This window comes from Mastigoproctus giganteus, chromosome 7, assembly GCF_048544385.1.
Source record: "Mastigoproctus giganteus isolate SK-2022 chromosome 7, ASM4854438v1, whole genome shotgun sequence".
NCBI classification, from domain to species: Eukaryota; Metazoa; Arthropoda; class Arachnida; order Uropygi; family Thelyphonidae; genus Mastigoproctus; species Mastigoproctus giganteus.
The window spans coordinates 191966655-191984736 of NC_143581.1; the positions used below are offsets into that span (position 1 = coordinate 191966655).

The window sequence follows — 18082 nt, forward strand, 5'->3', positions numbered from 1 at the left end:
TGTAGCATTGAATCCCATCTTATAAAATTTGCCGTATCTTGATGCTACATTCAACATTCGGATCTCCATTCGTAATCACCTCGCAGGCTATGTCAACCCCCCAAAAAACTTTCTCCAGTTCTTCTGTTGAAAATTGTTTTGGTGGCATTTCAGTGTTATCCACTTCAAAATTGTTTTCCTCTTCTGCATATGCAGTTTGCTTGTAAATTTCAAGGAGAATTGCATAAGTTGCATGTGACTCAGTGCAGTCATGTACATTGGCAGCATCTAAAGTTTCAAATTCCAAGTCTTTTCTGACCTTCACAATGTCTTCAGCAATTATCTGAACTTGCGATTCAAAACCAGTGAAATCTTTAAATAGGGCAAAAAATTCTGCCAAACAGAACGCATGTTGTTGGCAGTGATTTCTAGCCAAGATGCAGATATATTTTTGATCATGTTTAAAGGGGTAAAAAATAAATTTTGAAATGAAAAGCTTGAAAAACTATCATATCGTCTCGTCAGGATGGAATTAAGAAAACTGAACACTGTTGCACATTGTAGCTGGCTGCATGAAAGGAACTATTGTCACATGTGCATCGTAGACAATAGAATTGGCACCGCAGCATATATGTATAGTACCTGTCTAGGCTATTGAATGAGTTTTAATATGTACAGTAAATTTTTGACTTAAACTTAATTGAAAACCGTGTTATAGTGTAAGCCGTGCTAAGCGGGGTATTGCTGTATATACTTATGTATGTGTAAACACTATCTATGCTTAACCCTTAACCAGTCATATGGTATCTAACAGATGGCACTGTTATTTTTTTATTTATTTTTTATTTTTATTTTTTTTAAATCTGAGAATGAAATTACATCCTTCCATGTACCTTACCCCAACAGTTTCTCTAAATTATGATGCAGTATTTTTTTTTTTTTTTTTTTTAATTTTATTTTTCATTTCCTACAGCTTATAACAGATTAACTGTTTATATAACATAATACATCCCTATACCCATTCTTTTGGGTAGGTACATAGATGAATAATAGCAGTATCACCACAGTAACAACATTCTATGATTTGACTCACTATATCCATAATGTATATTTTTCTAAAATATCACTTTTTATAAAGGGTACTTGCCAGATGAAAATCGGAGGTATAACAGAAGGCAAATGGGGGGAGAAAAAAAATAAATAAAAAAAAAATAACTGCATATAGCACAAAAAAATTCAAGCAATTTTTTGATTGAAATTTTTTGTGCTATATGCAGAGCAAGAAACAGAATAAATTATAAAAATTCATAACCAAAAATCCATTTTCAATTCACACAAAAGAGGCAAAAATTAATTTTATAATACAACCAAAACCTGAGTCCAACAAAATGCTGCTCAAGTACTTCTGTTCAGTCTAAGGATGCCACTGTCCTTTGATTCGCTATCTATTAAAATGCAAGAATTCTGCAACAGTGTCTTTGTAATTTTATTATACTGATAGCCATTATTATACTCTTATTCCAATCTACCATTAGTAGAAGGCATGCCTCCATAGCCAGGTGGGAAGGAGTAGCAGTGTGTAGCACACGCTTCTTGATTAGACCAGGGTTCGAGCCCGCGACCACCAAATACGGAGGATGCGGAAAGGTCAGTGTATGACCACCGCATATTCCTGGAGCAATATGGCCTTAGTTGCTAATGCTCCTAAAAACCAAATAACAAACAAACAAAACCATTAGTAGTTGAAAATGACACCCAGAAAACAAGCTTATAAAGCATCAGCAAAAAAAAAAAAAAAAAAAAAAAAATATATATATATATATATATATATATATTACTCCAAATAATATTTTCTAAAAGACTTGCCTTCATTAAAGAACATTCCCAGATACACAAATTTACTAACTTAAAATTTCAAGTTAGTAAATTTTTAGTTTTTAAATGTTTTAGTTTTTTTGATGGCTAAATCTGTTGAATAGATTGAATTCAAGAAAAAAATTCTGGCATTTATGAAACTGCTGCCAATTTTTTCCTATAATATTACATTACAGGAACTATGATAGTTCTCCGATCACATGTACTTCTCCATATGACTAATACTTGTTGTTGTTTGGTTTTTAGGACCATTAGCAACTAAGACCATATTGCTCCCGGGATATGCGGTGGTCATTCCCTGACCTCATACCGCATCCTCCGTATTTGGTGGTCACGGTCTCGAACCCCAGTCTAATCAAGAAGCGTGTGCTACACACTGCCCACCTGGCTACGGAGGCACCCCATATGACTAATACCACAGGGAACTTAGTACTAGTTGTGTGTTGATACGCATATAATCAAGGGACTAGCATGATTCCATAAAGCAATGCTTATTCCGCTGTCATAAAATCTTCATGGAATAAAAATTAAACTGACCAAAATACAGTAAAACCTCAAATTCTACATTCAAAAATCTGCAATTATCAGAAATCCACCACTTTTCGAATATTTTCCCAAGGGTAATTGTCTGTACAAAGGCAGAGAGGAAACAGGCCGGCCAAAACTAAAAGACGCACTGCAGGTGCTGGATTTATGCATTATGTTCTATTAATACTTTCCAAACACCAATTTCTTCCTGTCCTACATATTTCCTAGACTGAATGTCATGTCACTGTATTTGCAACGTATAAAAACATTCAATACTAGTTTGCAGTACAGTACTTGTACAGTAGTTATCTATTTAGTTTCAAAGGCAATTTTATTGTTGAAAATGCTGAACAAGCTAAATGCCCATACCAGAAATAGAATTTAAACCCAACTTTTATAACTTAGGCATGCATGTTACCCACTAGATGAATCCTGCAGTACACTTTTTCTTAATGCTGGTAGCTATCATTCTGTGGAAATTAACGATTGGAACAACTATATTATCTAATAAAAATATTCAAATGTGATTTTCAACAATATTCTTAAAAGCATACTTATTTCATTATACAATCAAAAGTTCTCCAAAATTCAAATCAGCAAAATTAAAATTTTTTTCTCTGACCATGTGATGGCAATAAATTATACTATCAGTTTGGCTCGGCTGAGCTTGCTGCGTATTTTTTTTTTTTTTTTTTTTTATGTGAACCCCAAACACGAGAGGTATTAGAACCTATAGTACTTAGTACCGTGCTTGGGTTGGAGGTTGAGAAGACGAAAGAAGATATTTGTTGACATTGGACTTGAACTTCTGTAGATTGTAATTTTCAGGAAATACGTATGAAGGAAGGTTGTTCCAGAAAACGGCAGTTGAATGAATAAATGAGGAAGATGAAAAGTTGGTTCTGTGGGTTTGAAGTTGGACAGTAAATGGATGTTGGCTGGTGGCGGCACGTGTTCGGACTGTTTTGAAAGAGAGAGCGGGAATTATAGAAGCCAATTCAGAAGAACAGTGCCCATGGAAGTATCTGTAAAAGAGGCAAGCAGCAGAAACAGTGCGTCTATGAGAAAGCGAGTGGAGAGACTCTGTTAGAGATGAGTCATTAATTAACCTAACTGCCCTCTTCTGAATGGAATCAAGAAGCCTGAGAGAGGTTTTGGAGGCACCACCCCAAATGTGGGAACAATATTCCATGGCAGGGCGGATTTGCGATTTATATAGAGTGAGCAGCTGTTTGGAAGAAAAGTAACGCCGAGAGCGAAAGAGAAAACCAAGTTTTTTAGATGCAGAGGAAGCAATATTAGTAATGGGCTTGTGCCAAGAGAGATTAGAAGTCATGGTAATCCCCAAAAGAGATATATCCTTTTGCCTAGAAATTGGAGTGTCACTAAAGATAAGCATAGGAGCAGAAGAATCCTTTTTGCGAGATATAAGACAAGACTGAGTTTTAGAAGGGTTGAAATCAACTAAGTTGTCTTTGCCCCACTGGAGAATTACCTGAAGATCGGCATTTAAGGAATTGGTAGCAGATTTTCGAGAAGTTGAAGCTGATTGAGCAGGACAAGATTTCTCAAAACGGAAAGTTGAATGCAATGTGCTATCATCGGCAAAACTATGGATAGGATTTCCAGTCAATGGAAGAAGGTCATTGATATACAAGAGGAAAAGAGTGGGGGAAAGAACTGAACCTTGGGGGACACCAGCATTACTGGAGAAGTTAGAAGACAGAGAGCCATCTACCATCACCCTCAGTGAGCGATCAGAGAGAAAACTGGATAACCAATTACTAAAAACAGTTGGCAAACCATAAGATGGAAGCTTGTTTAGAAGACCTTTATGCCAAACACGATCAAAAGCCTTTGAGATGTCAAGAGCAACTACTTGTGTTTCACCGAACCTTTCCATTGAAGTAGTCCATAAATGGGTAACATAAGCCAGGATATCACCAGTGGATCGACACTGGCGGAATCCATACTGGTGATCGTTGATCAGACGGAAGGTTTCTAGGTAGTTTAAGAGTTGGCGGTTAATTGATTTCTCCATTACTTTAGAAAGAGTAGAAGTAATTGCAATGGGACGATAATTGGATGGGAGGGATTTGTCACCCTTTTTAGGAACTGGCTGGATATGAGCAAATTTCCAAGCAGAAGGAAAAACACCTTTGGAATAAGAAAGTGAAAAAAGGCGGCAAAGAATAGGAGTAAGTTCAGGAGCACAGATTTTGAGAACAAGTGGAGAAATACCATCAGGACCTGGAGCTTTCTTAGCATCAAGATTCATCAAAATCCTTCTGATATCCTTTTGACGGAAGACCACAGGAGGCATTGAATGGACCGTGTTGGGAATGGTGGGAGGTGTTTTACCAAATTCATTAATACATGAGCTGGAAGAAAAATGGGATGCTAGCAGGTCAGCTTTATCCTTGGCTGAAGTGACAACAGAACCATCTGGTTGGGACAGAGGTGGAAGCAGAGATGGGCAAAAGTTGCGGCCAATAGCTTTGGCAAGAGACCAGAATGCTCGGCTACCATTAGGGCAAGAAGCAAGTTTTCTACTCTTAGCCTGTTCAAACTCTAGTTTGGACTGATTAAAAACTGCTTTACAATTGTTGCGAGCTTTGGTGTAGGCAGAAAATGAAACTGAAGAATTAGAAACAAGCCAATTACGATATGCAACATTCTTCTCTTGAACAGCCTTAGCACATTTATTGGAAAACCAAGGTTTAGATAAAGGATGAGATTTTAAAGTGGAGTGTGGGATAAAGGATTCCATTCCTGCAAGAATAATTTCACTGACACGATCTGAGCAAACGTTGACATCAGAAGTTTTGAAACAGTAATCCGACCAAGGAAAAGAAGAAAAGAAATCTCGCAGGTCATCCCATTTTGCATTCTTGTAATGCCAAACAACACGAGGTTGGGAATAGCCATGAGATAAAGGTTCCATTGGAGAAGAGACAATCACCAAGTTGTGATCTGAAGTGCCTAAAGGACCTCTCACTTCGACCGTGTACTTAGAAGGGTTGTTTGTGAGAAAAAGATCAAGCGTATTGGCTGTATGATTCGGATTGTCCGGTATTCTTGTAGGTAAATGAACAATCTGTGCTAGGTCATTAGTAATTGCAAAAGCCTCAGCATCTCGACCTGCTGGGTCGGTGTGACTAGAAAACGGAAGCCAGCTGGAGTTGTGAACATTAAAATCACCAAGGAAAATTACCTCACTGTTAGGAAAGTTGGACTGGAGAAAGTCAAGTTGCAACGAGAGGAAGTCAAAGAGCTCCAAGTGATTAGTGGAGTTGGGAGAACGGTAGAGACAACAGATGAATTTGACACAATGAGGTAGAGAGATTTTAAGCCAGAGAAGATCGAAGAGAGGAGATTCCAAATTGCCAAGTCTCTGACAGGGAATATCAGAACGGACATATGCACAAGTACCACCTTTGAGGCGAAAGGAATCATACAGCGAATAATTTGGGCATCTGAGATGAGCAGTAGTTGAATCAACCGATAACTGAGATTCTGTCAGAAAAAGTACATGTGGTTTGGCAGACTGCAAGTGGAAATGGACATCGTTGAGATTAGAATTGAGACCACGTATATTTGTGAAATGAATTAGGAAGAATTAGGAAGTATAGAATACAATACATAAGAATTATTCTTGCATAGGTGCATGACATCTAAAAAAATCAAAATTTTCAAAAATTCAACATGTATTATCCCAAGGATACCAGATTTATGACGTTCTACTGTGTGTTATTTGTATGTGTTTGAGAAAATTAACATTTTTGCTTTACTAAATTACACTTTTGTTAGTTTACTAACAAATAATTTAATAAGCTTTAACAAAACATGAATTTTAATTAGTTTAAAAATATTTTGATTTTTAAACTAATTTTTTTAAACTGATTTTTAAACTATAGTCAATTTCCAATCTACAAGGGGCAGGCTGAATTCACTCACCACAAGGCAATCACATTTAATAAATTAAACAATTGTAATGTGTTATCAATGCTTTTGCAATGCAGTTTACTTATCTCTTCCTGGATTTTAATAAAAAATTAAATATAACATGTATTTAATGTTTTCTGCCATGATTCATATAATCAGCAAGTAGAAATTATATTAATGTATTTAGTAAACTAAGTAAACAGTTTATTAAATACATAACAAATATATGAGTAAAAAGCAATGACCACAGAATTCAACCAACAGTTTGTTTCTGCATATCTGCCATGTTGCCCATTAATTCCTTCAGATGGCACACAGCAACAAACATAATTCCAGTGCTTCAGCTACAATATATAATACATGGATAACCCACGTAAAGTGTCTGGGAAAAAAATAAATAAATAAAAAAATAATAGTAACTGCTGTATTTCTATTGATCCAATTTTAAGACGTGAAATGGCTCAACAAATTTTTCTAAAAGAACTAAATATAAAATTTCATGAAAATCCATCAAATGTGTGGATTTTCATGTGTGCTTTTCATATGTATATGCACCTGATATAGTTGTGTGTTGTATAAGCAAGTTCCATCCCTCTAATCTGGAATCCAAAGGTAAAATTTGGCTCTTTGGAAGATTTAGGGGTAGCAGTAATCCCAGATTAATCTACCAACTGTGTGCTACTATACTCAGCACAGTGGAAAATGAAAAAGACCTGGGGCTAATTGTGCAGTCAGATATTATGTTCTCTAAGCAGTGCAGACAGGCAGCCAGCACAACTCATGAGGTTTTGTCAATGATGTACAGGTATTTTGCTAGCAGGGATAAAGAGATGATTATCCTACTGTATAAAGCATGGTTAGCATACATATTGAGTACTGCATACAGGTCTCGAGACCTCATTTTTCAAAGAATGTAGATCTGCTGGAATGGGTGTAGACTAGAAATCTGCAAGGAGATTAGATTGAGGTATTTAAGACTTTGAATGGGTTAAGTAAGCTCAATGCTAATGGCATTTTTCCTCTTGCTCAGACTACACATATGAGGTGGCATAAATGCAAATTGAAGAAGGATGGTTGCAGGATAGATGTTTGGAAATTTGCTTTCAGACATCAGGTTGTTGAAGGCAAATTCCACAACAGATAGAACAAATTTCCATCTATTGTTGTAGAAGTGGGTGGTTTGGATAAATTGAAGGAAGAACCAGACAAATTATTGGAGGATATGGTCATAAAATGAATATGAGAAGGTGGTTTCCCCCCCCCCCACCTGATGCTTTATAAGCTTGTTTTCTGGGCATCATTTTCAACTACAGTCTATTCTGGTTATTTGGGACACGTCAGGACTAGTGCATTTTGGCCCGATTAAGCAGCTGCCCCAATTATCCAAAGTTTCATGTAAATAGTTAAAAATACAATGGATTCCCACTTTACAATTGGTTCACTGTACAATCAAATCATGCTACAATGGACTCACCATAGTAAAGTACCTTTCACTATACGATCTGTAGTAAGCGCCGGACATTGTGATCACGTTTGTGAATTGAATTTTAATTCTATTAAACAGCAATTCTAATTAGCGAAAATAGGAGGAATATTATTACCTTACCAATTAAAAAAATAAATGATACGTGAAAATTGGAAGAATTAATACGTACTGTAATATGTACATACTAACTAGTTGACATTTGTGGATGGGGGTTAAAATTTAAAACAGTAAAAAGACAAGCAATCAATAACAAAGAACACGGCACACACAAATTGCAAGTGAGAACGGAGTAACAGGTTACGAAGCTTTAAAAATAGGAACTGAAGGGAAGATTCTGAAAATTATTTTTTTTTTTATATGATTGAAGATTCCATGGAAATGTAAACACATTTTACCATAATAACCCACAGAATTCCAGCTGTCGGTATTATCGAAAATTCAATAAGATCGAGTTTACTATCAGTTCATGATAGATTTCACTAACAGAAAAGCCCAATAAACAGGTGACTGATAATTGTTTTTATTGTTTTATTGTAGTAGTAGTAGTAGTAGTAGTGGCATGTGATTCAAGAAAGCAAATGTATGAGCTTATGCAGCATCAGCAAAAAAAAAAAAAAAAAAATCACACCATTCCCTCCAAATGCCTGTCCAGTTCCTCCTTAAATTTATTCAACCTATCAACTTCCACAACGACAGATGGAAGTTTGTTCCAGCAATTAACCACCCGCTGGCTAAAGGAAAATTTCCGCACATCTATTCTACATCTGTCTTTTCTTAATTTGAATTTATGCCCCCTTAGGTTCGTAATCTGAACAAGTGGAAGGATCCCATCAGAATTCAGCGTGCTCAACCCATTTAAGGCCTTATATACCTCAATCAGATCACCGTGCAGGTGCCTAGTCTCCAACCACTGCAATTTGCAGAACTTAAGAGTAGGAGTGTGCTATAGGCCTAATGACTCTGATGAGTATAATAAGAAACTGTACAGGGAAATAGAGTAGGCCAGTAAATCAGAGAGTCTTATAATGGGAGATTTTAATTTCCCAGATATTGACTGGAATTTGGGGGCTGGTCACTCACACACTAGCAGGGCTTTTGTGGATTTATTGGATGATTGTTTTCTACATCAGCATGTTCGGGAGGCAACTAGAGGGAGTAATACTCTTGATTTGATTATCAGCAGTGATTCTTCATGCATTAAGAATCTGCAGATAAATGAACCACTAGGTGGCAGTGATCACAGTGTGCTGAAGTGGGATTTACTCAAAGAGGTAACTACCATTAGGGGTAAAGGGAAGGGTTATTTCTTCCATAAAGGCGACTACGATGGACTGAGACAGTATTTAAATTCTATACAGTGGGACCAACTGATGATGTTACCAACAGCAAATTCAAAATGGGAAGCATTCAAAGAACTTATCTTGGAAGCTCAAGGTTTAGGCCAAAATGGATGTCAGATGAACTAATGAGGCATATGGCAGAGAAGAAAAATGCATGGGATACTTACAAATTAACACATGACACAGAAGCCTATAATAGATACAAGTTGATATGCAACCAAGTTACAAAGGAGGTTAGGCAGGCGAAGGCAGATTACGAGAAATCCTTGGCAAGGGATGCAAAGAAAAACAGCAAAGAGTTCTTTACTTATGTAAACTCTAGAAGGAAGGGGATGAATCAGATTGGTCCACTTGATATTGATGGGTCAACTGATGATGATCCTGCTCAGGTAGCTAACAAACTAAATGAATATTTTGCATCGACATTCACACATGAGGAGATATTCAGCGAGGGGAATGCCAGAGGTGTATTCAACTCTAGCAGTAAGCTACAGAATCTTGAAATAACTGGAAGTAAAGTGGAGGAGAAACTGTTGAAGATAAACACAAGAAAGGCACCCGGGGTGGATGGGATCTATCCAGTTATATTAAAGGAGGCAGCAAAGGAAGTAAGCAAACCCTTAACCATAATTATGAGAGCTTCCTTGGACTCAGGGGAGGTACCCATAGACTGGAAATGTGCAAATGTGACCCCAATTCACAAAGGAGGATCAAAGGCTGACACAAGTAATTATAGACCTGTGAGCTTAACTTCTGTTCCAGGAAAATTTATGGAGGCACTGGTTAAAGAAGCACTGCAGGATCATTTAGACAAGACTTCAGTTATAGCTCGGACACAGCATGGTTTTGTTAAGGGGAAGTCTTGCCTGACCAATTTGATTGGATACTATGATGCAGTCACAAAAGAACTGGATGCAGGGAATAGCTTTGATATTATATACTTGGATCTTAGAAAGGCTTTTGATACTGTTCCACATGGAAGACTGCTACACAAATTGGAGCAGTGTGACATTGGAGGCAAATTGCTGATATGGATAAAGGGGTGGTTGAGGGGGAGAAGACAGAGAGTGGTAATCAATGGACACTGCTCATCGTGGACTAATGTTATTAGTGGAGTCCCTCAGGGCTCAGTGTTGGGTCCATTATTGTTGTCTGTATTTATAAATGATATTGATGATGGTATATCAAGCTTAATGTCCAAGTTTGCAGACGATACAAAGGTTGGCAGGGTTGTCAAGGACACTACTGACACTATGCTGCTGCAAAAGGATCTGGAAAGGTTGAGCAGATGGGCTGAGAGGTGGCAAATGAAGTTTAACATTGACAAATGTAAAGTACTACACATGGGAAACAGCAACCCCAGAGCAACGTATCAACTCTGTGGTACTACACTGACAGTGGTAGAGAATGAAAGGGACTTGGGGGTGGTTGTGCAGGCAGATATGAAGTTCTCTGAGCAGTGCAGATGGGCTGCAAGAGTAGCTCATGGAGTATTGTCAATGATATACAGGAATTTTTCCAGCAGGGATAAGGAGGTGATTATTCCCTTGTATAAGGCAATGGTCAGGCCACACCTGGAGTACTGTATACAGGTCTGGAGGCCTCATTTCAAGAAAGATGTAGAGCTGCTGGAACGAGTACAGAGAAGGGCAACAAGATTAATGAATGGAACAAAGGGGTGCTCTTACGAAGAAAGGCTAAAGTTTTGCAAATTACAGTGTCTGGAGACTAGGCACCAGCGAGGTGATATGATAGAGGTGTATAAAGCCTTGAATGGTTTAAGCATGCTCAATGCTGATGGGATTCTTCCTCTAGCTCAGAAAAATCACCTGAGACGGCATAAATTCAAATTGAGGAAAGACAGATGTAGGATAGACGTGCGGAAATTTGCCTTTAGCCAGCGGGTGGTTGGTTGGTGGAACAGACTTCCATCCCTTGTAGTGGAGGTTGATAGCCTAAATAAGTTTAAGGCTCAGCTGGACAGGTATTTTGAACGAACAGAGGGGTGAAGTGGAAGTGGGTTTTTTTTTTTTTTTTTTTTTTTTTTGCTGATGCTGCAAATGCTTGCTTTCTTGCATCAAATGCCTCTACTAATGCTCTCTTGGTAAGAGGATCCCTTCATTCTCCTCACCAATCTTGTTGCCCTTCTCTGTACACGCTCAAGTAAATCTACATCCTTCCTAAAATGAGGCCTCCAGACCTGTACGCAGTACTCAAGGCGTGGCCTGACCATTGCCTTATACAGAGGGATAATCACCTCCTTTTCCCTGCTAGCAAAATTCCTATATATCATTGACAAAACCCCATGACCTGCCCTGGCAGCCTGTCTGCATTGCTTAGAAAACTTCATATCTGCCTGCACAATTACTCCCAGGTCTTTTTCATTTTCTACCACCTTAAGTGTAGTACCACACAGTTGGTACGTTTCTCTGGGGTTACTTCTACCCATATGCAGTACTTTGCATTTGTCAAGGTTAAACTTCAGTTGCCACTTCTTAGCCCATCTGCCCAAATTATCCAGATCCTGTTGCAGTAGCACACTGCCATTACTGTCATTAACAACCCTGCCAACCTTCGTATCATCTGCAAACTTCGACAATAAGCCTGATGTACCTTCATCAATATCATTGATAAATATACAAAACAACAGCGGACCTAACACCGAACCCTGTGGGACTCCACTAATAACATTAGTCCAAGAAGAGCAGCATCCATTGATTACCACCCTCTGTCTTCTCGCACTTAACCATCCTTTTATCCATTGTAGCAACTTACCCTTAATACCATTCTGCTCCAATTTGTACAATAGTCTTCCATGTGCAACAGTGTCAAAAGCTTTCCTGAAATCCAAATATATGATATCAAAATTATTTTTTGCATCCAGTTCCTTTGTAACCACATCATAATATCCTATCAAATTTGTCAGACAAGACTTTCCCTTAACAAACCCATGCTGTGTCTGAATTATTGCTGCAGTCTTGTCTAGATGATCCTGCAATGCATCTTTAACCAGCGACACCATTATTTTACCCAGAACAGAAGTTAAACTAACTGGTCTATAATTACTCATGTCACCCTTCGATCCCCCTTTGTGAATTGGGGATACATTTGCACATCTCCAGTCCATGGGAACCTCCCCTGAGTCCAAGGATGCTCTCATAATTATGGCTAAGGGTTTGCTTAGTTGTTTTGCCGCCTCCTTTAATATAACTGGATAGATCCCATCCACCCCAGGTGCTTTTCTTACGTTTAACTTCAACAATTTCTCTTCCACTTTGCTCTCAGTTATTACAAAATAATTAAGTATCTTGCTACAATTTGATAACCTTCTGCCATTTTCAAACCTTAATAATTCCTCAAGTGTGAATGTATATGCAAAACACTCATTCGGTTTGTTTGCTATCTGAGCAGGATCATCAACAGTCGAACCATCGATGTCAAGTGGACCAATCAGATTCATCCCCTTCCTTTTAGAGTTTATATAAGTAAAGAAATCCTTGCTGTTTTTCTTAGCATCTTTTGTCAAGGATTTCTAGTAATCTGCCTTCGCCTGCCTAACCTCCTTTGTGACCTGATTACAGACTAGCTTATATCTGCCATAGGCTTCTGAGTCGCTTGATAATTTATATGCATCCCATGCATTTTTCTTCTCTGTCACAAATCTCATTAGTTCATTTGATAACCATTTAGGCCTAAACCTTGAACAATATTTCTTAATAGGTATGAAACTTTTAGTAGCTTCCACGATTAATTCCTTGAATGCTTCCCACTTAGAATTTACTGTTGGTAACATCGTCAGTTGATCCCACTGTACAGAATTTAAAAACTGTCGGAGACCACTGTACTCGCCTTTTCGGAAGCAAAAACCCTTTCCTTTACCCCTGATGGTAATTAAATCTTTAAGTAAATCCCACGTCAGAACACTGTGATCACTGCCACCTAGTGGTTCTTTTATCTGCATATTCCTAATACATGAATGATCACTGCTGATAACCAGATCAAGAGTATTACTTTCTCTGGTTGCCTCTCGAACATGCTGCTGCAGAAAACAATCATCCAATAAATCCACAAAAGTCTGACTAGTGTGTGAGTGCCCAACCCACAAGTTCCAGTCAATATCTGGGAAGTTAAAATCCCCCATTATAAGACATTCCGATTTACTAGCCCACTATTTCTCCATACAATTGTTCATTGTACTCATTCAAGTCATTAGGCCTATAACACACTCCTACTCTAATTTTTGCTTTCGCAGTGCTTATGTCACACCAAACTGACTCAACAGTGCACTGTTCATCTAAATCAACTGGATGCACTTCTTTTGATTTTATGTTGTGACATCCAGAAATCCAACTGAACCACATGGTACAGTCAGAGACAATCATAGGTTAATCTCCAGTGCTGCGGTTTCCTGCCCCAATTAAACAGCATGTTGTCCCAATTAAGCGAAGTAAACCCTGGCTATTTTCTCGATTGGGTTCTGTTTTTTTTTTAAATTTTCCCCAAATAAACAGCTGCCCCAATTAACCGGTGGCCCAAATAACCAGAATCCACTGTACTAATATTAATATTAAACTAACGCTATTCTTCAATGACATGATATTTTTTCTCTCTCTGCAGGATTTTTTATGACATATTCCAAAAACTTACTGAAAGTACCTTTTACTTTTCAGATAACATATTTAAAAAATATGAAATTTACAATTATTTTAATAAGTTATCTGTAATACATTACAGCTTACCTAGTTCTTGTACTAGACTCCTCAGCGTCCATATCACTTGCTTCCAAATCAAATACTCTACAAAATGTACCCTGTAATATTTCATTAAAAATGTTTTAAAGAACTGGAATTATAATATGTACCAATACTTTTGCCTATATTAGATAAACAATATAATTATTCATCTTTAACTATTCACTGGAATGGGCAAAGTTTATTAGACAACATAGAGATTAATTTACAGGATTTATCTCCAAATATGGGACTGGGTTAGAATAAATATCAAGGAAGCTAATTCCATGAAGCATCACTTTATTATGTCTATGCTGCATTCTGCATTGTTTCTCTGTTTTTCCTGGGTGGAAAACAAGTTTTTGGGAGTAAAATGCTATGCAATTATCATCTAAAATTAAATAAACTGGTCATGGAAAAAAATTATGCTATTTCCACATGGTGTGAGAGAAAAAAAAAAAAAGTGATCGCAGCTATGAGAGCTATATTTTTAAATGTCAAAACTGGTATGCTATTTGGAAAAATTTTAAATACTGCCAAATTACATATTTTGACCAAAATGAATTTGATTCAATAAGATGGCCTTCATTCTAAGAGCCTTCATTCTAAGTTCACTAGAGTATGTATAATCTATTTAGGAAAGACAGGGAAGATAGAAGTCGTGGAGTGGTCATTCTTCTTAACAAAAGCAGCCTGAGTGCGAAAAGAGGTTTTGAATAAACTAGTGATTGTGAAAACTGAGTGCGAAAACTTTTTTAAATAAACTAGTGATTATTATTTGTACCAGCACGTTGGAGAACGTACTAGGGGCAAGAATATTCCTGACCTCATATTTACTAACGAATCAGATGAAATCAGAGATTAAAGTACAGGAACCACTGTCAGGAAGTGATCATGCAATTGTCAGCTATAAAATGAAGATATTGCAGTAGTTAAAAGGTAAACGCACAGGTTTTAACTTCAGACAAGGGGACTTTGACAGTTTAAGCTGCTATAATGGTATCTGTGAACTCACCAGGCTGCCAAGGGATGGTGAATACATTTGAATTACGGAATACTTTTAAAGCAAAAATCATAGAAGCCATGAAGGCTTACATACCTTTAAGAAAATACTGCAGGAGGATGCCAATATGGATGACTGCAGAGCTGGCAGGTCAAAGAGAACCGAAAAAGATAGCTAGAACAGTTACAGAGAGATGAAAAGTACTGAAGCCTACAACAAGTACAAGTATAATGGGCCTAATATCAAAACCTTGGAAACTCCACTAATAACATTAGTCCACGAAGAGCATTGTCCATCAATTACCACTCTGTCTTCCCTCACTCAACCATACCTTTATCCATAGAAACAACTTGCCCTTAATGCTAAACAATTTGTACAGCAGTCTTTTAAGTGCAACAGTATCAAAAGCTTTCCTTAAATGCAAGTATATGATATCACAATTAATTTCTGCATCCAGTTCCTTTGTGACCACATTGTAGTATCCAATCAAATTGTTCAGACAAGATTTCCCCTTAACAAACCCATGCTGTGTCTAAAGTATAATTGCAGCCTTGTCTAGATGATCCTGCATTACTTCTTTTACCAGTGACTCCCTTATTTTCCCTGGATCAGAAGTTATACTAACAGATCTGTAATTATTTGTGTCACCCTTTGATCCCCCGTTATAAATTGAGGATACATTCGCACATCTCCAGTCCGCAGAAACCTCCCCTGAATCCAAGGATGCTCTCATAATTATGGCTAAGGGTTTGCTTACTTCCTGCACTGCCTTCCTTAATATAATTGGATAGATTCCATCCACCCCCAGGTGCCTTTCTTATGTTTAATCTCAACTCTTCCACTTTCCTCTCAGTTATTAGAAAATCATTTAGCTCTCTCTTTGAATTTGATAAACTTCTGACATCACCTTCCCTAAAGAATTCTTCATGTGTGAATGTAGATGCAGACTACTCATTCAGTTTGTCAGCAGGATCAACAGTCGAACCATTGATATCAAGTGCACCAATCTGATTAATCCCCTTCCTTCTAGTGTTTACATAAGTAAACAAGTCTTTGCTGTTTAACAGGTTTAAGCATTCGATCATGTTGATTTTTGCACAAATCAAACAAGCCAATCTTTGTTCATGGCCAGTTGTATGCAGCAAATCTCAATGTAGAACTATGGCCAGCACTGAAATTTAATTATAGGTGTTGAAGATCTCATGTAGACTAACAGGATTTGCATTAGTCTCTATGAAACTAAGAAACAGGTTATCATACATTTTATTAATATAATTTATTAATAGTATAAACTACAGGATAGGAAATTTAGTCATATACTTTTATATCTTTTCAATTTATCTACAGCCGATGTAACTTATTCACATCAAGATTCAAAATACATTCCTTATACCGACTCTTTTAACAGCAGCATTTTTAGGGAAGTAGCAGGGGCAGATTCCTACTACTCCCCTAAAAATACTTATCCTTGATATCATATTTTTCTAAAATCTGAAAGAGAAAATTTTTAGGTACTTATTGTATGATAATTCCCCCCCCCCCCCATTTTAAGTTCAATAAATCTTAGTTTTTTGTTATGTTCACATGGCTTTTCTGTGATGTCTTTCGTAATACTTCAGTAAAGGTTATATTCAGTAATACTTTACCTCTTTTCTCAAAACTGCATGCACAGACTTAACCTGTATGCTAATGAGTAAAATTACTCTCTAATTTTTGGCAACTTACAGTGTTTTGAATGTTTATGCCACAAGCAATGTATAGAGTTTTTCCTACGATTCTAACAGAACAAATAGACATCCGACTACTTCAATCACCTATGTTAAGAGTGACTCATGCTAAAAATCAAAACTGAACCAAGAACAAGTGATCTGGTAATATATCCTCAGCATTTCTGATTAAGAAGGTAATCCTGTTTAAATATTCTATTTGTTTAAATAGAGTTTCTTAAATAAAGTTATTCTAGCTATTTATACTCATTCTGTTCAATTTATTTAGGCAATAGCAGATATACCTTAAATTATAAACCTGTACTATAAGAAAACAGCAATCTATTTCTATTAACTCAATAATGATTATCTTTAAACAAACATCATTATATTACCATAGTAGATTCATCAACCAGGAGAACTTGACACCTATCACATTCCAATAAAGACTGTGTGTGAGTCATAATTCTATATACAACATGTTCAATAGTGCTCTGTTCTTCAAATACCATACGTGCCAAATCCAGCAAGACCTAAAGAAATGGGAAAATAATTTTTTGTTATATATATACACAAACATTATATACAAAGGTGTTTCAATTAAAAAGTGTTGGGGTCTATCTCACTTATTTTGTCATATTTGGGCTGACATTTTTGATCTGATGTTAAAATATTGAATAAGTATTACTGTTTATATTTTATGATTTATAAATTTAAATTTTACCTAATCAACTGCTTTTTTCCCAGTATGAAGGCTGTTTCCATCCTCAGTTCAGTCTAAAAATTTCCAATGGTATGGATGGTGCGTTGCTGTTAGTAATTGCACAAATTGACCAACCACCAGCAATGTGACATCCGACAATAACTTCCCCTCTCAAAATCAGTCAGCTTGGCAGCGTGTGCCATAACATGAACAATAAACTTGTGTGGCTCGTAATGCCTTCTTATATACCAATCTGAGTCACTTGTTTATCCGGGAAGGTCCAACTGCTACGAAAACAGGGATGTCTAAGTACATTTTGAAAGACAGTTTACTGCACTCCTATTTTGATAAAATTTGTAGTTCCAGCTTGAGAGACAATTGGTCCAGTCAGATAGGGAAAGGACAATTTACCAGGCTTGGTAGGAGAGAAAGATGTGAAACAGCCCCAAAAATGTTATCAATAACAATGGATCTAGTTAAGAATGCCTGTTCACCACCCAGATGCCTAACTGAACATACATGAAATATATATATAGTAAATATGCAGGGCGTCTCAAAAATATTGGTACAAACGTTTAGGGGAGGTAGGTAACATCTAAAGGAATGTGAATCGTATAGGAACCCATAACTGGAAACATCTCTGGAAAGTAGTAGCAGAGGCATACGAAGCAGAAATGACACAAGACAGTAATTAGTGGCAAACATTTATTTGACATAATATTAACAATGGAGAACTAGATGGATGCATTTCATGATGTTACAACAGATGCTCCAAGGTTCCACCATG

General features: G+C 37.0%; 1 protein-coding gene across 1 annotated transcript in view; it reads right to left on the reverse strand.

Annotated features, from left to right (window-relative positions):
• Pde11 (Phosphodiesterase 11) overlaps positions 1-18082 on the reverse strand; it is a 186298-nt gene that overhangs the window by 116128 nt on the left and 52088 nt on the right. The window contains exons 4-5 of the mRNA XM_090377320.1: positions 16988-17125; positions 13893-13963 (exon numbers count right to left, since the gene is read on the reverse strand). Coding sequence (XP_090233446.1) covers positions 13893-13963; positions 16988-17125 — 209 coding nt within the window. The remainder of the gene's footprint in view (positions 1-13892; positions 13964-16987; positions 17126-18082) is intronic.